Source organism: Cebus imitator, unplaced genomic scaffold (assembly GCF_001604975.1).
Source record: "Cebus imitator isolate Cc_AM_T3 unplaced genomic scaffold, Cebus_imitator-1.0 Scaffold6, whole genome shotgun sequence".
Taxonomy (NCBI): Eukaryota; Metazoa; Chordata; class Mammalia; order Primates; family Cebidae; genus Cebus; species Cebus imitator.
The window spans coordinates 6,009,218-6,031,587 of NW_016107321.1; the positions used below are offsets into that span (position 1 = coordinate 6,009,218).

Genomic DNA, 22,370 nt, shown 5'->3' on the forward strand with positions numbered 1-22,370 from the left:
CTGTCATTGCTAGTGGTATAATTTATTCAGTTGGCATATTGTTCTTGGTGAGATAAGGGGCTCAGGATCCAGAGAGACTACTGAAATATGTGAGTCCATCTGTTGTGATCTGAGGTTTCATTAGGGAAAACCTGTCTGCTAGTACAATGAACGGAGACTTAGGATACTTTTATATAAAGGATTATAAATCAGCAGAGGTAAATACATTAATCGTGGCAAAACGAGCCGTGGCCTTTTGCATTTTCACAATGGCAGGTTCTCTCCCTCTTCCCACCACCACCCCACTGTTGGTTATAGCGTGGCCTCAGCCAGCAGCATTGACGTCAGCTGTGAGCGGTTAGACATGGAAATGTAGACCCCTCCCAACCTGAGTCAGACTCTTACCCTGGGGTCCAGGAAGCTGTTTTAACAAGCCCGTGGGTGATTTTTTTTTTTTTTTTTTCACTTGTTCAAGTTTGAGCGCCTTGAGGGCCTGTGAATGACTGCATATAAGGTACAACTGGCCATATGTCTTAAATTAGTTCAAAGGGTTATGTATAAGGCCTCCTCTTCCCACACCAGACTTCATGAAATATGCCTGGTATTGTCGTTTTATTGTGAGCAGCTGTGAATAGAGCTGGGGGAGAGCCATGTTCAGCCAAGAAAGTCTAAAATAGAAAAGGAGTGGTTCCGTTACAACGAAACAAATTTTTGTAATTAGAGTGCTGTGTTGTGCTCAGCATCATTGGAGTTAAATGTGGAGCAGTGGCTCACACCTGTAATCCCAGCACTTTGAGAAGCTGAGATGGGCAGATCCCTTGAGGGTTAGGAGTTCGAGACCACCCTGGGTAACATGATGAAACCCCGTCACTACAAAAAAACAGAAAAATTAACTGGCTGTGGTGGTAGATGCCAGCTACGCCAGAGGCTAAGGTCCCAGCTACTCTGGAGGCTGAGGTGGGAGAATTGCTTGAACCCTGGAGGTGGAGGTTGCAGTGAGCTGAGATCGCACCACTGCCCTCCAGCCTGGGCGACAGAGCAAGACCCTGCCTTAAAAAAAAAAAAAAAAAAAAAAACGTGGACCAGCAAACTAAGTCCTTACTCTTCCATCGAGGGAGGTCTCTGAAGCAGAAGCTGAGCTACCCTCTCAGCTCTGCCCTGGTGGGGCACCCAGTGGTGCCCAGAAACAGCAAGGGCTAAGGTGGCAGAGCACAGCATGGGCATGCATGATTGGAGCTGCTGCTTTCATGTCTTTGGCAGCCAGCAACCTCTAAGAACATAGAGTATTTTCATTCAGAACTTAAAAACAGTAAACCTAAAAGTTTTAGTTTTTACAAATTAACTTTTTGTTTCTCCCTAAAGATTTTTATTCTTTTGAAAATGACCATAATATAGTTTGAATGCCATTGTTTTTCAGCTGTTTCTTATTTGCAATTGCTGAAAGCAACAAGGAGCAAGTTGAATGTCCATCACCTGAATGGGTAGACAGAAGTGACACATCCACACGGTGGAGTATTATTGGGCAATAAAGGATGAAGTGCTGGCACATGCTACAACATGAATAAACCATTTAAACACGCTAAGACATGGGATTCAGTCACGAAAGACTGCATATTATAAAATTCTGTCTCTCTGAAATGTCCAGAATAGGCAAATCCTTGGAGAAAGAAAGTAGATTGGTGGTTGCCAGGGGCTGAGGGATCAGGAGGAATGGGAAGTGACTGCCAGTGGGCACAGAGTTTCTTTTTAGGCTGACAAACTATCCCAAAACTAGATGGTAGTGTCCGGTGTGTAACTCTGAATATACTAAAACCACTGAATTATACATTTTACATGGGTAACTTTATGGTAAATTATATTTCAATAGCTGCTATTTAAAGTACGTAGTGATTCAACATGAGAGTCAAAATATACAGTGTTGTCTCTATAATTACCCAATTAAGCAAACCGAAATAGCAGCTGCAAAGCTTTTGTAATTCATTTATCATTGGTTGTAAGAATTTCCCATCATACTCCCATTTGTGGGAGAAAGTTTATTGTATCTACTTCCTATCAGCATTTCTAAGTATTTGAAAGGTCTTATCCAAATATTTGAAAGCTGTTAAAAGTTGCTGAAGTGGCACCTTCGGAAGAGGGCTGGAATGTTGGAAAACAGTGTTGACATTTTAAATGATATTGAAGGTCAAGCTCGCAATGTAATCTTGGTGGTGGTTGGATGGCAGCTCTACTCAGACTAGTTTTTGAGTAAATGGCAGGTGTGATAATATAGGGATTAATCTTTTATCAGTGAATCCACTGCCTGCAATTCAAACATGCAAATGCTTCCATTTGAATTTCCTTCCTTATTTTAAATGGTTTTCCTGATTTTTGAGTACATAAAAAAATGACTGCAAACTTTTTTCCTGCAGTGTTCTGGCCACTAAAATCTGGTTCTTTTGTCTTAAGACTCAAGGGTTGCTTACCTATAATGTTTGTGGAGGAATTGATCTTGGATTTTTCCCTCCTGTCTTGGGCTGTTATTACAGTTCGAATTTGTGCTGTAAAAAATGTGATTGTAGAGGTAATCTTAAACCGAGTTTAAAATATTCAGAGGAAATGGATGCTTCCCAGAGGAAAAAATGCATACCTGTATTTATTTACCAAAATGAGGAGAATACCCAGCAAATAATGTGGTGGCTGAATATTCAGTAATTATTCATGAAATAGAAGTAAAATACAAAATTTAATTGTCAACTTGGTATCTTTTTCATTCCTCAGACTCTTAGAAGACATTTTAGATGCCAATTTGATAAAATTAAACTGGGAAGACTCAGAAATCATGGTTTCCCAACTATATTCTGAAAAATGCTAGTTCCCTGGGATGCTTCTAGAAATAACCTGTGGGCAGAAGAATCTGGGAAGTGGAGGTTGGCCCCTTCTTGGGCTGCCACTGTTAGCATCAACATGGCAAACAGGCAACAGCCTTTCAGCTAAAAAGAAGGAAGAAACACTGCGGTTATGTGACCTCCAAATACTGCCCCCTCAGCATATCCCCATTTTTGTCCATTTCTTTTTCAAAGCCAAATCATTTCAAAGAGAACTACATAGCTGCTGGTTTGGGATGGTGTCAGAAGCCAGGCAAGATGATTTTATGTCATAGAATGATTGAGTTGGAAGAGGCTCACAGATTAAATGGTCTCCAGTCACTCTATATCACCAGCAAGGTGGAGCGGGAACAGGGTTGGCCTGAGTGAGGCTGGGGCCACCCTGTGCCACCAGGCCTCTGTGCCAGGCTCAGCTGCTCCAAGGAATAAGCAAAGAGGATGTTGGGTTTATTTTGTTTTATGATAGGGGGAATTATTATTGAGTTTATTTAAAAACAAAGCAGTTTAGGGTTTAACACTTTTCATGTCCATTGCACTGGAGTGGTAACACCTGTGCCATCATTGGTCTGCCTGGAGGGGTACTTTCCCCTTTGGGAAAGTGAACACAGGTGTGTCGTCTCTTCTCAGTGAAAACACTCTACTTGCTGACCTTGAATAGCATTCTAGTGAGTTACTTTTCTCCTAGTGGTCATACAGTATTTATGGCCCTCTGGTTCCTCCTAAGGAGAAGACCCTTCAAGGGGTACTCATACCTCCACTGTCGGATGGCACTGGCCGTGTCACACCTAGCCAATGGGCTTTAAACCTAGCATTTCAGAGTGGTAAAAGGCCTCAAGCCATCTAGGCCAGACTCTACCTGCATGCAGATCAGGTAACTGAGGTCCAGTGGCAGGAAGTCATCTGCTAGGGGTCCTCAGGTTACAGAGCTAGCTCTCAAACCCAGGCGTTCTGCCTCCTGTGTCCTGCCTTGGCCTCCCAAAGGGCTGAGATTACAGGCCTGAGCCATTATACCTGGCCAACAAATAGAATTGGGGGTGGGGGGAGGAAGCGAGGGGTTGAAGTCCAGCTCTGTGACCTAGGCTGGAGTGCAGTGGTATGATCTCGGCTCACTGCAACCTCTGCCTCCTGGTTTCAAGTGATTCTCTCTCAGCCTCCTGAGTAGCTGGGATTACAGGTGTGCACTACCACATCTAATTTTTGTACTTTTAGTAGAGAAAGGGTTTCACCATGTTGGTCAGGCTGGTCTTGAACTTCTGACCTCAAGGGATCCGCCTGCCTTGGCCTCCCAAAGTGCTAGGATTACAGACGTGAGCCACCACACCTGGTCTAGAATTTTTTAAAGAGTAGATTATTAAGCAGAGGGAGAGTAGAGACACAATTAGTTGTTTATTAATCTACACCATCAACCACATGGTTCTTTTTGTCTGGGGGGCAGGTGGTACAGGAGTGAAATTAAACTTTCATTACCACCACCCCCGCCCCCAGCAAAGCATATCCTTAACAAGTTTTTAATATTTTGGCAAGCCTCAGAGAAATATTGCCCTTTTTTGAGTAGATCTTAGATGACTAACCGAATACTATATACACATACCTGTACTACACACGACTTCGAAGCCTTCACTGAATTCTGTTTTTGATAACAGTGTGTAATCTAAGGGGAATTACTAAGACAAAGCTGAAACCATGTGCTCTTTTTCTCCAGTTTTTGCACATAGTTTGGATTTGTGTGGTGGTATGTTCAACTCCATGGACTTGAGTTTTCTGTGGGACAATCTTTGGGGTGTATCAGAATCATACAGCCCCAGTTCCCCCTTATTCCTGTGGCACTGTTGCAATTACAAGAACCAGCTGGTATCCAGATATGTTGGGTTCACTAAAAACAGTTGCTGACCAGGGAAACCTAACACCCTGATAATAAAATGGAGAGTTGGGATTTAGATGTGTTTTCTCAATTGCTGAAGCCTGGTTTTGTTTTGTTTTGAGTCTCACTCTGTCGCTGAGGCTGGAGTGTAGTGACACTATCTTGGCTCACTGCAACCTCTGCCTCCCAGGTTTGAGCGATTCTCCTGCCTCAGCCTCCCGAGTAGCTGGGATTACAGGCACAAGCCACCATGCTAGGCAAATGTTTTGTATTTTTAGTAGAGACAAGGTTTCTCCATGTTGGCCAGGATGGTCTCAAACGCCTGACCTCAAGTGATCCACCCGCCTCGGCTTAAAGTGCTGGGATTACAGGCATGAGTTACTGCGCCAGGTCCCAAAGTCTGTTTGTTTGTTTGTTTGTTTGTTTGTTTTTCTCAAGCCCTTGGATAAGTAGACCAAGTGTGTATGTTAATGGTCCTGTCATCTCAGTAAATGTCTCATTTTAAACTTTCGTGAAAGCTTATGCTGTATTGCAGCACATTATTTTATCTATAACATTGAAAATAATTGTCTTTCTAAACAAGGAATTGATTAGCATGTGGTAGATTAAGGCAGTGCCATGCTGTGGTCCTTAAGCTGGGGAGGATCTCCTCCCTTTTCCCCATAGAGCATTTGGAAATGTGTGTGTAGATAGAGTTGCTTTTAGATGTTCCAGTGACTGGGGACACCGATGCTAAACGCTCCTGAGCACTTGGGATAGTCTTGCAGAATGAATACTAGTGTTGTCCAGAATGACAAGAGCACCCCCAGTGGGAAACACTAGTGGCATAATGACTAATCAAGTAACAGACTCACCCTTTAACTTAAAGCAGCTCATTCATTTACTTCTTTAGATTTCATGAGTATCTTCTCCTCAGTCTCTATATAAAGACATAGATTGTAGAGCCAGACATATGTATGAATATATACATATATTAAAATTGTGATTCTAAGGAGGGTTCTTAAGATTTTGATGTGTCCCCAAATCCGAACTGGAAATTACTCCTTTTGACAGGGCCAGTGAATTCCTATTGCTGGGTCCCAGTGTTATTACTGCAGTGTCAGAACAACTCCTTGATCATTATTCTTATTTTTTTTTTTAAAGAGGATCTCTGTCATTCAGGCTGGGGTGCAGTGGCTCCATCATAGCTCACTGTAGCCTCTACCTCTTGGGCTCAGGTGATCCTCCCACCTCAGCTTCCCAAGTAGCTGGGACTACAGGGGTCCATCACCATGCCTGCCTAATTTTCTTATTTTTTGTAGAGATGGGGGCTTCACATGTTGCCAGGGCTAGTCTCAAACTTGTGGACTCAAGTAATCTGCCTGCCTTGGTTTCCCATAGTGCTCAGATTACAGGCCTGAGCCACTGGGCCCGGCCTCCCTGTTCTTTAGACTTGCAGTCATTATTTGAGGTTGTGTACCATAGGTATGATTTCCCATGGGCATTGGGGTATAGGTAAAGAATTTTGTGGAATGATTGGACTAGCTAAGACTTGGCATTGTGTTGGAGCTGTTGGTGCTCAGATGAAGGTGGTAGGAAGTGTAGATTTATTGAGTCATATAGACCTCCTCAGTAGCTTAATTTTTAAGTTCACTTTCTACACACTACTGGGTTGTTACAACCAACCTCGGTAAAAGTATTCATTTTACAAGTGACTTGCTTTTTCAGGTCAGGCACAGTGGCTCCTGTGTATAATCCCGGCACTTTGGGAGGCTGAGGTGGGCGAATCACTTGAGGTCAGGAGTTCGAGAGCAGCCTGGCCAACATGGTGAAACCCTGTCTCTACTAAAATTACAAAATTTAGCCAGACTTGGTGGTGGGCACCTATAATCCCAGCTACTCGGGAAGCCGAGGCGGGAGAATCTCTTGAACCCGGGAAGCAGAGGTTGCAGTGAGCCTAGATGGTGCCATTGCATTCCAGCCTGGGCGACAGAGTGAGACTCCATCTCAAAACAAAACAAGTTACTTGCTTTTTCAAAGGGTTGTACGAACTTTCGTCAGACATGGAACTGATTCAGAACCAAAAATGGGCTATTGTAAATTCCTGCTAATCAGTTTGCAAAATGGTTAATATCTTTTTACTGTTAATTATTAGCCTTGGTTTCAGGAGATGTCATTTTCACACTGTCTTCCAACTTAGACCCAGGACTAGAATTTAGAGTCTGAAATCTTATGTGCATGGACTCTGGTCATTTGTATTTGTCTTAACCAGGTAGTGGCCTTCAGTCAGTTCTGACTGTACTTGGGGTTTCCACGTCTGAATCAGTAGATAGCAGAGAAAGAAAAGCATACCCAGGGAGTGAATGAACTCCCTTCCACTTCGGCTTTGAGTGTGGTATGTCATTGTTGGCTTCTGTGTATGTAGCTGGAGCTGCATTGGCCACCGAAATATTTGACTTGGGGCTGGTTTTCCCATCTCTAATACATTACCCTGGAACCATAATTGAGAGAAATGCTTGCTTTATTTTATGCTTCATAGTAGCCATTTTGTGATTTAAAAAAAAAAATTACCAGCAGGAAATGAAAGAAAAGTAGGTTTTTCTATTTTAGTATGATTAAAGGCTTTAAAACATGTCTCATTGCCTCTCAGTAAACTTGAGTTCTTTAACTTCTGGACTTGTGATTGTGGAGAAAACTTGTTTTAAAAAATCCAGAAAATGATACCTTACTTCTGTACTTGTAATACCAGTCAGGGAGCCTTTAAGGCATATTGGATGTATATTAGAGGATCTCTCAATCATCACAGTCTTACATGTATGTGTTCTTGGGATGGGGATGGGGGTGGAGGTGGGTAGGGAGACTATGTTCCTGAAGTAGGAGGTGACATTTGGTAAGTGGCATACGTGTGGTACCCTGGCTAGATAATGAAACCTCTCTCGAAACCTCTGTCACCAAATGCTGGCACAGGTAATATGTCCTCATTACATTTACGCTTGCGTTAGGAAGAATCCAGGATAGCTATCTCTGTAGCTTCTATATATTTTACTTGAAAGATGGTGAGAAGCAAACATTTCTTAACATTAAGCATTATAGTTGCTGTGTGGCTCTGCTATTTTCCTTTGGGACAGTGATATAAAGTAGCCAGATTTGAGCATTTTTCATAAGCTTTAGTAAATGTGGGGTTTTTCTTTTTTCTTTTTTTTTTTTTTTGAGACAGAGTTTCACTCTTGTTACCCAGGCTGGAGTGCAATGGCTCAATCTTGGCTCACCGCAACCTCCGCCTCCTGGGTTCAAGCAGTTCTCCTGCCTCAGCCTCCTGAGTAGGTGGCGTGCGCCACAATGCCCAGCTAATTTTTGTATTTTTAGTAGAGACGGAGTTTCACCATGTTGACCAGGATGGTCTCAATCTCTTGACCTCATGATCCACCCGCCCTGGCCTCCCAAAGTGCTGGGATTATAGGCGTGAGCCACCACGCCTGGCCTAAATCTGGGGTTTTTCAGGTGATACAATTGAAGACTACCTTGATGTAAGTGGGTTTTGTTTTTGTTTTTGTTGTGAGTTGGAGTTTTGCTTGGTTGTCCAGGCTGGAATGCAGTGCCACAATCTCGGCTTACTGCAGCCTCCACCTCCCTGGTTCAAGCAGTTCTCCTGCCTCAAGCAGTTCTCCTGCCTCAGCCTCCCAAGTAGCTGGGACTACAGGGGTGTGCCACCATGCCCAGCTAATTTTTGTATTTTTAATAGAGATGGGGTTTCACCATGTTGGCCAGACCGGTATCGAACACCTGACTTCAAGTGATCCACCTGCCTTGGCCTCCCAAAATGCTGGGATTACAGATGTGAGCCACCACACCTGGCCGTGTTTTGTGTTTTTAAAACAAATATGTGGCAACATTAGAAATATTTTTAAGGCCTTCCCATCACTACCACCTCAATACTGTGTCTCACCATCCTAATACTGTTTCTATTTTTACATTTTTTTATCTCTTGTCTAAGTAGATCTCACATTTGCATTGAGTTTTGCATGTCACATTTTTAATTTTAGAAGCAGTTTGTCCAGTTTCTGTTGTCTTCATGATTAAAATTTCATGTCACGACATCATCCGTCTTTGACATGTCTTTGGACATTTTACCATTTCTCTCTGATTTCTAAGGTTGCTGCAAACCTTCTGGTACAAAGCTTTCTCTCTTCCCTTCGCTGGCTTCCTTGGTCCCTCGGGAGCCCTGCTGCCTCCTTTGGCTGTTGTAAGGCTCACATGAAATGGGGCATGGAAAAACAGGTTAAAGAATTTCTGTTAAAAAAAAAAAAAAAAAAAACTGCTTAGGTTGGCAAGGTGACCCATGCCTGTCATCTCAGCATTATGGGAGACTGAGGTGGGAGGCTTGCTTGAGCCTAGGAGCTCAAGACCAGCCTGGGTGGCATAGTGAGACCCTGTCTCTACCCTCCCCCACAAAAAAAAAAAAAAAAAAACTAGGCATGGTGGCGCACATATAGTGCTAGCTACTCAAGAGGCTGAGGTGGGAGGCCCTCACATGAGCCCTGGGAGGTCATGGCTGTAGTGAGATAAGATCATGCCACCGTACTCCAGCTTGGGTGACAGAGCAAGACTGTTTCTGAAATAAAAACTGCTTAGCCTTAAGTGTCAGTGTGCTTTATCAAAGTAAAGAGGCTGCATTTGGTTCACACTGTGCCCCTGCTGAGGTGTTCCCAGCCACCTGCAGTCAGGAGTGGTATGTGGCTTCCTGACTAGCACAGGAACCCATGTCACAGGCCTGTGCCATTGCCACACTGAGGGCCAGCTTATGTAAAAGGTGTGGGAGGTTATCAGAAGACAAGAGGACTCAGTTAAGGGTAATTTGTTTCATTCTGTTTTTCAGATCAATGTCCGAGTTACCACCATGGATGCAGAGCTGGAGTTTGCAATCCAGCCAAATACAACTGGAAAACAGCTTTTTGATCAGGTTGGTCTCTAAACTTGAGAGTTAAATACCCGCCCCCCCACCCCCCCAAAAAAAAAAATTGTTCTGCAACATCTGTTATTTTGTTTGTTAAGCATATTACTTGGTTTACTCATTTGAGGTAATAGATGAGAAGGATCTTTTAAAAGGTAAAAGTACTATTTCATGGTAGCATTATAAAATGCACTTTATAGACTTGTATATCCTGCCTAGGAGGTGTGTGAAAGCACACTGCTGTCTGCTGTGTACAGCCAGGTGGATTCAGTGTACTACCAGGCATGGAAGCAAAGCACTGAAGAGAGAGTGATTGTGCTTGTCAGCGTAAGGAGGTGCTGGCCTGTGTGTGTCTCACCCTGTGTTAGAGACACCACTTCCTACCCCCAGCCACCTCCACCTCTGGAGTGTAATCCATCACATTACATGGATGAGTGAACACTTAGTTGTCTCAGTTGTTGCAGTTTCTCATTTCTAAGTGGGTCATACCTGGACATCTGTGAAAAGAAATGAAGATTTAGAGAAAATAATTCGCTTTTTAAAATTGGAAGATTTTAAAAGTTATTAGTGATATTACGACTTATTAAAATAATACTTTTTTTTTTGTCCTAATAGCTACTCAAATACAATTTTTTATTTTTTTTTGGTGAGACTAAGTCTCACTCTGTTGCCCAGGCTGGAGTGCAGAGGCACATTCTCGGCTCACTGCAACCTGCGTCTCTCAGGTTCAAGCGATTCTCCTGCCTCAGCCTCCTATGTAGCTGGGATTACAGGCGTGCGCCACCACGCCCCACTAATTTTTGTGTTTTTAGTAGAGACAGGGTTTCGCCATGTTGGTCAGGCTGGTCTCGAGCTCCTGACCTCAAGTGATCCACCTGCCTTGGCCTCCCAAAGTGCTGGGGTTACAGGTGTGAGCCACCACACCTAGGTCAAATACAGTCTTACTGGCTTGGATTTTTTTCCCAGTCAAGGAGTGACTAAAACCATTATTTGGTATTTTTACAGCTTTATGTCACAGGTGAGAAATTATTTTCTGCAAAGGGCAGGAGGGTAAATATTTTCAGCTTTCAGCTCACACGGTTGCCGTCACAGCTACTGAGCTCTGCCATTGTAGTATTGAAAGCAGCCATAAACACGTGAAGATTCGAGTATGGAAGTATTCTAGTAAAGCTGCATATGGACACTTGATATTTTTATGTAATTTCCCCATCACCACCATTGAAAAAAATATAAACCCCTTCTTAGCCTATGGGCTGCACAACCAGCCAGCACACAAGACTTGGTCCATGGGCCTTAGCTTTCTGCCCCTGCGTTATTAACAACTTTCTCCTGTAGCTGAAGTTCAGCATAGAACCAGCTTTGCAGAGGTGTACAGCAGTGCCCTGCACGTGGCAAGGCACCAAGGAGGCACCCATCCAACACCTCACACTGTTTCAAAATGTCAGGTTCTGTGATCTCTCTTTTGTTTCTTTTTTGATACTCAACAGTGTTTTCATTTCTTAACAGAACGCCTTAGATATTTGATTCCAACAGGAGCATCCCACTAAAGAATGCTCATTTTTGGTAAAACATTTTTTGAACACATTTTATTATAAATGACCCCTTCAGATGGACATGGGTAGAGCCACTAGATCTCAACTTATGGTTTGTATTAGAAAACACAGTCCTCTTCCCTCCCCTCTCGCTCCTGTTTCCCTGCCTGACTTTGTGAACTAGGTAGGCCAGAGGTTGTGGAGCAGGAAGGACCAGAAATGCCTTTATGGCGCTAGTCAGTAACGCAGATCACTAGAAGGCCCGTCCACCTCGCGCTCAGCATCTTTGAGCACACTCAGGTGTCAGAATAGACTCTTTCTTGAGATGGGCAGCACAGAATGATTCCCCATTGCTGCATGTTCCTCATGAGACATGGAGTTCAGTTTTAGTAAGGATGGTGAGCCACCAGGAAGGCTATGGTAACTTTCCTGTGGCAGAGTTCTGAGTTCTAAAGAAAGCAAGATCTTCTTTTTTGGGCTAAGTAGATTATGCTCTGGGGCCAGTAGAGGAGCAGAGCCAGATGTGAGTTATAAGTCCTTGGAACCATAGCATCTTGTCATGAGAGGCCCTACTGGTAGAAGTGATATTCTGTGTTCTAGCACTAAACCCAGAAATTAGAGCGGGTGGTGATTAGGAAACCTGGGAGGGAGAATTTTAGCACACTTAAGACTATAGGAGACTCCACCCATGCTTGATCATATCTCCCTCTCTGAAAATGAACACCCAGCAACAGTGGGCTTGCTCCATGCAGCAAAGCACACTGGTGCCCAGCGGTGCCCAGGTGGATACCTCCAGGATGGGTGCAGTGCCAGTGGCTCGTCATTGCGACAGCCTCCACTAGTATTTTCAGGTCGTTTGTGGGCCTGCCTCACCCGGTGAGGATAAAGATATTTACTGCTCTGGGTGAGGCTGGACTTGGGATAAAAATTTAAAGGTTTCTCCTGAAAGATAATCCTGAAGTAAGTTGAATGGTACCAGCTGAACCCTGTGTGGCACACCTGCGTAGGGCCCTGGCTTCTAGTGTTGATTCTGCAGAATGTCCCTTGGTTAGCCTCCTGGACCCTGAGTCCTTGCCTATAAGAATGCTGAGACCTTCTCCGGCACAAACTTTAAAGCAGGGATGGAAGCCCTAGGATATGTAGAAAAACTAGGTTGTAGTTATAGAGAAATTTCTGATGGAAAGCTCATTCCTGGACCTGGATGTCAGTGAAAATTAGGCCGTGAAAGGGGATAGGGTAAAAAAGATTGCAGGTAAAGTAGTCAGCCCTCCTCCCCCAACACCCCTCTGTTACTTAGCTGTCTTCTGCAGCATCCCCCAGTCCAGTGTCAAGCCCTGGAGTGCTCTTGCTTTACCCCTTGGTCCTAGTCCAGGGCTTCAGTGTGATGGAGAACACCCCGGGGCCAACTGCCACGTGGAGGGTAGAGCCAGGGCTGGACTGCAGCCCGGGTGTCGTGATGAGCCGGCCGACCCATGCCGGTTTCTCCTCATTGGGAGGAGCTGCTCCAACTGTTGCTTGGAATTGAGTTAGACATCTCCCACCTTTTCCTTCCTAAAAAATCTGCCATTTAAAACACCACTGAGTCCAACACTTTGGGAGGTCGAGGCAAGAGGATTGCTTGAGTTTACTCTCCTGTAGGCTACCAGCCTTGGCAACATGGCAAACACCTATCTCTACAAGGAATTTAAAAGTTAGCCAGGCATCGTGGTGTATGCCTGTAGTCTCAGCTACGCAGGTGACTGAGGTGGGGAGGTGGGAGAATTGCTTAGGCCCAGAAGGTTGAGACTGTGTTGAGCCAAGATTTTACCACTGCACTTCAGCCTGGGCAACAGCATAAGACCCTGTCTCAAAAACCAAACCAAAAAAAAAAAAAAAAAAGACCAAACGCCACTGAGGTGGAGTTAGGGAGTAGACACAAATGTAGAGACTCTGCACCCATGGTATGTCAGGATTCGCCAATGAAGGGAATGAGCAGTAGGATTCTACAGTACACCCTGAGCATAGTTACCCTGGAGATTGATGGAAGATTCCTGCTGTGAAGGTGCACGCAGGTCAGGCAGCCAGGGATGGGCCTCGCTGAGAGAGGCTCTCAGCTGGACTGCATGGTGTGGTTATGGGGTCTCTGATTTGCCCCATGGAAGGAGGATGGCCACAGCATAGCAGATGCAGAAGAGGGTCATCAGCTGTGGCCCTGAAAATTCATGAGAGCCTGAACGCTATGGAGGACAGAAGTCAAGTAGACAAGAGATTATTTCTGCCTGGTTCAGATGTGCAGGCAGAGGTTGCAGTTGGGTGAAGTGAGGGATGATGTCAGAGGGCAAGCAGTTGCTTAGGCATGTGGGGTTTTCTTGTGCAACTTTGAAATGACCCAGAGAGGAAGGTCAGGCCGGTTTCATATCAGGTGACAAGATGGAGGCTTGTGAGGAACAAGACATTAGCAGGGCTATATACCGAAACCTGGTCTTTGAATTCAGTTTTCTCTGTGTTTTGCTACCCTAAAAACAAAAAACATGGGGTTTCACAAAAGACTTGGGAGCAAAGCACTGCATAAAAAGTCTAAATGTGTCTCATACCATTCCATGATGAAGAAGCTTGCTTACAGCCTGTCCCATCCCCTTTGGGTGACTGGGAAGAGGGGAAGAACAGGTCGTCCTGGGCATTTGATAAACAGACTCCGAAAGCTTTAAGGAGCCTCTGGCCTTCCCGCACTCTTCAGATGAAGAAACAGGCCCAAATCGGGAGTTTATGAGGAGTTTTAGGATTTACTTTAAGCAAGTGATCTGTGTATCTGAGTTGTCATTTCTAATGTATTCAGTCCTTTTTGCCATTAAATATGATAGAAGCCGTGTATTTGAAGAATGGTAGCAGTTTTTTAAGTTTTGCATTACATATCATGGGATTTTAAATTAATATGTCAGCTACATATACATACATATATAGTCAAACTTGTGTGGGACTCGGTTTAGATGATATTCAACAAGTGCCCACAGCAAGTTCAACTATCATTGCTTTTCTGTTTCCGAGACACTCAGAATAAGCAGCTTGAGGACTCTCTGTAATGCACAAAAGAAACTTGAAGTTGTGAAATTCTTGTTGTGACCTAGGGTCGGGATTCTGCCTTTGCTGGATCAGAATGTCCCAATTTTGGAGGCCTAAAGACACAGGTTCCTCTGGGCACCCCTGTGCATTGCCACCCTTTCTTCCCAGAGGTCTGCCACCACCTGTTTTCCTGCCTTTCCTAGGACTTCTTTGTCCCTGTTCCTAGTAAGTCAGACCCCTGGGCCAGCTGGCTGAGAGGCAGAGACAGGCAGCCAGAGGAGGCTCAAGTGTGGTGTTGAGTACTTTAGTCTTTCCGCGTGAGCACATCTGACGGGCAGCAACGCACCTACCACACTGACCCCTTGGGGGGCTGCGGGCTCCTGTGATTCTGTGTGCTGGCCATAACCCACCCTGCTGTGGATTTCATGCAGGAGAGCATCCTGGAGTATAAAGGAATAGGAGTGAGATTTTCTAAGATTTGAAGATAGAACCCTGAATCTGCTCAAATTTATATTAAAAATAAGTCGTTCATGGCTTTGAGATAATAGCCTTCGTTAGTAGCAAGTTATTTAAGAAACACAAAAAAGATATTGCCCAGTGGTTGGACTGAGCAGACGTCCTGGTTTCCTGGGACTCTGCTAGACCATGTGCTGAACAGCAACCAAAAGCTTTTGCCCTTTTGAGTTTCTCATGACTGTTGAGTCTCTCTCTCTCTCACTCAGGTGGTGAAGACTATAGGTCTCCGGGAAGTGTGGTACTTTGGCCTCCAGTATGTGGATAATAAAGGATTTCCTACCTGGCTGAAGCTGGATAAGAAGGTAAGTTAGGGTTAACTATTTACAGGCTGTGGATTGGGTATTGGTCAGCTTTGTCGATACTGGAACTGGAGCTCCTTACCCTGTCTTTTGTTTTCTGTTCCTTTTTTGTTTGTGTAAAAGTTTTGAGAGACAAAAAGGTTGCAAGTTTCTAGTAAATGGGGATATCGATTGTGAATCAGATCCTGGCATTTCTCCATACTGTTCACTCCTCGGAGCATATGATGGTTAATTGCATAGCTTTTAGTTGATCTTAGTTTCTTTCAATGAGATTAATCTTATAAACTGTGAGTCATCCACTGTTTTGTAAGAATCTGTTATTGCTTTGTTTGAACCTGTAATAGATTATCTTCCAACTTTAAAGATTGGATAAATTCCATTCACCAGCTATAAAGAAAAGTAGTAAGATAAACATTTTTTTCTTTAAATTCTTGGAAATTATCCTTTTTTCCCAAGCGTCCACTTTCCTCCCAAGTCATAGCAACAAGTTAGAAAGATGATGGGAGATGGGGAAGAGTGAAGGAGCAGGAGGAATTCTTAAGAGTAGTTTGGGTTCCAGGGCCTAATTGGCATGTGGCCAGATTCCAAGTCACTGTGGCGTCATTTCCAAATTTGAGTCTCTAAATTGAGAGCATCATCCCATGAGGCCTGGGGCTTAGTGGCACAGTAGCTTTGATTTCCAGCTAAGTGCAAGAGTGTGATAGTACTTGCTTTTTTGTTTGTTTGAGATGGAGTCTCACTCTGTCACCCAGCCTTGAGTGCAGTGGCACGATCTTGGCTCACTGCAACCTCTGCCTCCTGAGTCCAAGTGATTCTCCTGCCTCAGCCTTCTGAGTAGCTGGGACTACAGGTGCCCACCACCACTCCTGGCTAATTTTTTGTATTTTTAGTAGAGACGGGGTTTCATCGTGTTAACCAGGATGGTCTCAATCTCCTGACCTCATGATCCACCCGCCTCAGCTTCCCAAAGTGCTGGGATTACAGGCGTGAGCCACCACGCCTGGCCTGGTTTTTTTTTGTTGTTGTTTTTGTTCCTGTTTTTGTTTTTTCAAAGACACGGTCTTGCTCTGTCATCCAGGCTGGGTGCAGTGGTGCCATCATAGCTCACTGCAGCCTTGAACTCCTGGACTCAGAGGTTCCTCCTCAGCTTCTTGAGTAACTAGGACTATAGGCATGCATCACCGTCCCCAGCTAGCTTTTTTAAAAAATGTTGTAGAGATGGGATCTCTCTACATTGCCCAGGCTGGTCTCAAACTCCTGGGCTCAAGCGATCCTCCTGCCCTATCCTCCCAAAGCACTGAGATTATAGGCATGAACCACCATGCCTGGCCTGTGATAGCACTTTTGACTAACCTTCTTTGTCTGGAGCTGAAAAGATGACTTTAAGAATAAACATTATCTTCTGAAAACTGGCCTGATGGCCTCATTGAGTCTTGGTTAGAAGCCTGTGTTGGGGACAGTGGGCCCTTGTCTTCTGGGTTTGGTTCGTGTCGAGAGTCTTGTTTGCTTTGTCCAGGTGTCTGCTCAGGAGGTCAGGAAGGAGAATCCCCTCCAGTTCAAGTTCCGGGCCAAGTTCTACCCTGAAGATGTGGCTGAGGAGCTCATCCAGGACATCACCCAGAAGCTTTTCTTCCTCCAAGTGAAGGAAGGGATCCTTAGCGACGAGATCTACTGCCCCCCCGAGACTGCCGTGCTCCTGGGGTCCTATGCTGTGCAGGCCAAGTTTGGGGACTACAACAAAGATGTGCACAAGTCTGGGTACCTCAGCTCTGAGCGGCTGATCCCTCAAAGGTGAGCACAGGGTGACCTGGCCTGGGCAGGAGCCGTCATGCCAGCCTCTGCAGGGAGAAGTGATTGCATTAGAAGCACAGTTTAAAAACAAAAGGACTTCGTCAGTGTCATGTGCTTCTTCACGCTGGGACTCTAGTCATTAAGGCACTGGCCCGACCTGAAGCATAGCTAGGGAAGGTGAGCTACCATTCCTCATGGAAACTAAAGAGCTGCCATATCCTGTGGGGATGCAGCAGCGTAGCAGACTTCTCGACCTGACTGCTTAGCTCCTCCTGGGTATGATAGGTTGGCCCCTATGAAGTCTGTTTTTATTTACTAGTGGTCACAAAAATTACCCCATTTGGAAGAAGAGGCCACTTAAAATACCTTCTTAATTTTTCCAGCAGAACTGAGTTCTTGTTCAAAATGCTAAGTCTCCCAGGTTAATCATCATAAATAGAAATGCTACATACCAGGAAATAGAAACCAAAGCTCTTTGGGATTGATTGATTTGAATGGAAAGTAAGGATTTGAATGTGGGTGGTAAGTGGGCCTCCTTCCTTGCCTGTCACAGCCCTTAAGGATGACAGTGCTATTTCCTTTTGCATTCCAGAGTCATGGACCAGCACAAACTTACCAGGGACCAGTGGGAAGACCGGATCCAGGTGTGGCATGCGGAACACCGTGGGATGCTCAAGTGAGTGCTGGGTCTTGCTGTGGGGATCTGGCCATCTCCATGCTTTCCAGCATGTCTTTTCCTGTGACTTTCGTTAGTGCTTTAAAGGGCTCGGTGTCAGGCCTGAGCTCCAGCCCTAGTGCCCTGTGAAGACCATGAGGGAACTGAGCTAAACATGGGGTTTTCTTAGGGGAGATTTTTTTTTTTTTTTTAAGCCAGGTGTCTTGCTCAGGGAAGCAGTTTAGCTCAAGCCTTCAGGTTCTAAAAGCTTACACCCTCCCTTTGGAGAATGTGTTATCTCTAAACTTCATTTTACTCAGAGGGACATTGTGTTCACCTGCAGTCAGCATTATTTTTTTTCTTTGTCAAAGAGGTGCTGGTTTGCTCATTGTTTGAAGGTAGTTGTCTTACAAAGTATATGTAAATGAAAAAGGATCCCACGTGAGAAATGCTGATATCAGAGAACCTGGGCATGAGGAGGGACTTGGGGCTGTTAATGTCAAATGTTGCTGGACCCCCGATTCTGGGTGTTTTCATCCTAGAGCCTCACCTCTGGCCTAGTCTTGTGACTGTGCATTATTTCAGCCTCTGAAGTTTGTGGTTTGCGCCTCAGATTTTGTGCTTCAGGGTTTCCTGCCTGGTGCAAGCATCCTTTATGGAAGGAAAACAACTCATGGCCTATGAGGAGGGTGGTGGGAGCCCCAGAAGACATGTGGGCAAGAGAAAAGGAGGATTGTGCAGAGTGGTAAAACTTACAAGAAAAACCTGTCAGAGAAGCCAGTGTGAATCAGTTCTTCCCGAACGTGTGGGGTTTGGTAGTGAGGGTCCAGAGCAGCTCAGAGTCCACCCCAGGCAGAGCTTCCGGGCCGCAGGGGTCCCCCACTCACTGCTCTGCTGCCCGGGCCCCTGCCTGTCTGCATGCAGCACACAGCTTTGAGCCCATCCTACACAAGGCGCCTTAATTTAAAAATACTGGAAAAGTTTTACAGTTCTGGATCTTGAGGGCTACTAATGACTCTGCCTGTTTCACCCTCCCCAATCAGAGATAACGCTATGTTGGAATACCTGAAGATTGCTCAGGACCTGGAAATGTATGGAATCAACTACTTTGAGATAAAAAACAAGAAAGGAACAGACCTTTGGCTTGGAGTTGATGCCCTTGGACTTAATATTTATGAAAAAGATGATAAGTGAGTTAACGTTCGTCTTCAGTAAGTGGGGTGGTGGGCCCGGGAACGATGGCAAAATGGCAATTTTGTGGGTTATTTTTGAAGTATTTAGCAACTTACTATTCCAAAGTAGGAATCTTTAAGGGCTTTTAGACTGTTGTGGCCCTCTCAGAGGGTGGTCCAGAGGAATGGGTTATCTTGTCTCATGGTGGGTGGGGCCAATAGTGGGCTCAGGCCTGGGAGAGGAAGGTAGAATAGAACAGAGGCTGCCTCTCCTCCTCCTGCCCCTAAGGTTCCCTGCCCCGCACCTACATGCAGGTACCAGCACATCCATCCGTAACTACTTCCCAGGTGCAGGACTCCTGGCTAGAGGTTTATGCTAATCCAACTAGGTATATTTGTGGTGTGATGAGAGACTTGAAGTGTTGTCTACACATACAGGCTGTTGTTTACACTTGAGCTAAATGCTGGGAGTCTGCAGGAGATACCTGAATTGCCTTGCATTAGTTACATTTGAGAGATCTGTGAGCAAGCTGGGTAGAGCAGCAGAGCCTGGCCTCTCTGCAGGGGACACACAGCCCTCTTTCAGATACAGTGCATTTGCCGCCTTTCTGCTGAGAACAAACGGGGAAAAATCATCCTAGTTCATGAGGGCAAGCTTCCCGTAGTGAGTCCCTGACATCAGCATAAGCCTACTAGCTTCTAGACTGATCTGATCAGAAGCTACCTGAATTTAAGAGGCAGAAGGAAACTACCTCTGGAAAGAGAAGGGAGAGGTTTCTGACTGACTCCTGACTCCTGTCTCTGCCCTGATTGTCCAGTCAGCCTGATTGCTCTGCTGACTGTGGTCAATCCTAAACAAACCCTCTGATGGCCGCCAGCTTCAGGGACCTGGCAGAGAAGGACAAGAAAGCTCCTATAATCTTTTTGCCAAGCCCCGTCTTTTGACCTGGGTTCCTGCTTTCTACTTGAGAAGCATAGTGGCCCAGAGTTCCCTGATGTACGTGGTTTCCTTCTGAGCCACATGCCGTTCCTTTAAATAATGTCTGTCCCCATATCCCACTTGAGACTCACCCATCTCACCTGTTCTCAGGTATTTCTGTTCTCAGCTTCCCCACACCTCAGGTTCCCCAAAAATCCTCTCTGGGGTTCACAAAGGGAGTGGTGCTGCTTTCCACAAATGATGTGCACATGAGTTCATCTCTCCATTTGCAACCATGTGGATTCCTGCCAGAACCCGGGGCACAGATCTGTTTCACTTAGGTCAGAGATCCATGCCAGCTGTGCCCAGCCGTCTCTCACCTCCAAGGCCCACATGGTGAGACTGCAAGGAGGGAGGCAGTTGCTGTCTGCTGGAAGGAAGGTACCCATCAGGCATGGTTAGTTACACAAACCAATGCAATTCACCTGTCAGAATCACAGGAGCTCCTCAGAGAACCTAGAAATGAGTTATTGAGGACTCCTGTTCGATCCTACCCCGAGTGTGCTGGCTACAGCGTTAGTAAAGAAGTGGGGGAAAGCCAGGCACAGTGGCTCACTCCTGGAATCCCAGCACTCTGGGAGGCTGAGGCAGGATCGCTTGAGGTCAGGAGTTCGAGACTAGCCTAGGGAACATGGTAAAACCCCATCTATACCAAAAATTTTAAAAAGTCAGCTGTGGTGGTGCATACCTGTGATCCCAGTTACTCAGGAGGCCGAGGTGGGAGGATCACTTGAGCCTGGGAGGCAGAAGTTGTAGTAAGCTGAGATTGCACCACTGCACTCTAGCCTGGGTGACAGAGTGAGACCATGTCTCAAAAAAAAATTTTTTTAAGAAGTGGGAAAGTGGATAGATACAGGAACTTGGAACTAGGACATCATCTTTCTGGGAGACCCCAGAGCTGAAGCCCGTGGCTCTTAGCCATGCCAAGGAGAGCAGTGCACAAAGTCTTGGTGGGAACACATGTGGCAAACTGCCTCTGCCTTTGAAATCTCTTGAATGACCAGATTTTGTAACATAGCCAGGCCAGGGCTGTCCAAACTGGTTTTTCAACCTGCAGGAAAACAGCCATGAGTAGGAACTTGCTGATGGTAGCTTGTAACTGCCCCAGCCCACGTAAATGTCCATTTCTTCCAAGTAAAAATGTGAGCCGTGTGACCTATTTAGTACTGTTCTGGCTCTCTGCTCCCCCTCCCCCACCATTGAGCAGTGAACCTGGCAACTCTCAGATGGTTCTTTCCCTGAAGAACGCTGGGGTGTTGGGCAGGCTCACTTACTGCCTCTCTTCTCCCTGTTCCTGAAGGCACACCCCCTCTCTTCACAAAAAAAGCATTTATGAAGATAGTCAATTAATAGTCCCAAATTATTTTCCTCTTGAACAAATATTGATAACGTGGTAGCAGCATAAGCAGGAGACTGTCCTGAAGTCTGAGGAGTGCTGAGAACTCGCCAGCTGTGCCAGGTATTGTGCTGTACTCCTCTCGGTAGAACTAGGAGAATTAAATATACCTGAAACATCGTTCAGGTGAGAAAGGTGATCTATTGAGTATGAAAATTGAGCTCTAAGAGATTTATAATAACTCTGCGAGTAAACATCTCTATTTAAAACCCCGTTTTAGTATTAAATAGAATCTGACTGGGAAATCTGTCTCTTAGGGTCCCCGTTTCATTGTGCACATACCATTAAGTGGGAGCCTCTAGGACTGAAAGTGTTTGTCATCTCTTTTTAAACCCTTAGCTTGGAATAGGTGGGAGTGTAAAGAGGGCAAAAATAGGTAAGTGCCCTCCGTGACGGCAATATAAGCTTCTACACAGAGACAGTTCGGTTTAACTGGGTTAGAATTCTACCCGGCACTCTCAGACCAAAAACAAAAACTAAAGGAACCTGATCTTTAGTCCTGTAAAAGCACTTTTTCCCTTAGCTTCATCCCTATTTGGTCAGGCTTCATCATAGAAGTACTTCTGTAGGTAGGAGTTTCTGGAAGTACACTAGCTCCAGGGCTCCCACCTTAAAGGGAGAAAGTGCACAGGGAGCTTGGGGACTGAAACAGGAGCCACAGAATGGGTCTTTTTCCCTTTAGATTCCTTGTGGAGGTACTCAGGGCTGCACTTGCTTTATCACTTCTCTTTCCATCTACACATCGCTGTCACCCTCTGGCCCTCTTTGACACATTTCCAAGAAAATCGCAGGCATCCATCTCCTTCCCCAAAATGAAAGTGTATATGCTATGCCAGAAGTCAATTATATTTTGTTATTTTGATGTAAAATTTAAATAAATGAAATGTAATCTTAAGTGTTCATTTGCTGAGTTTTCGCAAATATGCCTGAAGAATGCCAAATCTTAAGATATATAGAACATTATCATCACCCTCAGCTACATATTTTGGATTTACATTTTTAAACCATTTGTTTTCTTGCATTTTATTTATTTATTTATTTTTTCCATTTTTTTTGAGATGGAGTCTCGCTTTGTTACCCAGGGTGAAATGCAATGGCATGATCTCGGCTCACTGTAACTTCTGCCTCCTGGGTTCAAGCAATTCTCCTTCCTCAGCCTCCTCTGCACCTGGCCTGTTGTTACATTTTAAAATCATTTCAGGCTGAGCATAGTGGCTCATACCTGTAATCCCAGGTATGAGCTAAAGGATTACAGGAGGATAAGGCAGGCGGATCCCTTGAGCTCAGGAGTTTGAGACCAGCCTGGGCAACATGGCAAAACCCCATCTCCACCAAAAATACAAAAACTTAGGCGTGG

General features: G+C 45.1%; 1 protein-coding gene across 3 annotated transcripts in view; it reads left to right on the top strand.

The window, feature by feature from the left end:
• Positions 1-22,370, top strand: part of EZR (ezrin) — a 55,725-nt gene that overhangs the window by 20,199 nt on the left and 13,156 nt on the right. For 2 of the 3 annotated variants that reach the window (XM_017538411.2, XM_037741872.1), the window contains 5 exons: positions 9,560-9,643; positions 14,928-15,023; positions 16,537-16,811; positions 17,404-17,487; positions 18,510-18,656. In XM_017538411.2, coding sequence (XP_017393900.1) covers positions 9,560-9,643; positions 14,928-15,023; positions 16,537-16,811; positions 17,404-17,487; positions 18,510-18,656 — 686 coding nt within the window. Of the gene's footprint in view, positions 1-9,559; positions 9,644-14,927; positions 15,024-16,536; positions 16,812-17,403; positions 17,488-18,509; positions 18,657-22,370 lie in introns of those variants that run through there. The other variant, XM_017538420.1, reaches the window with a different exon arrangement.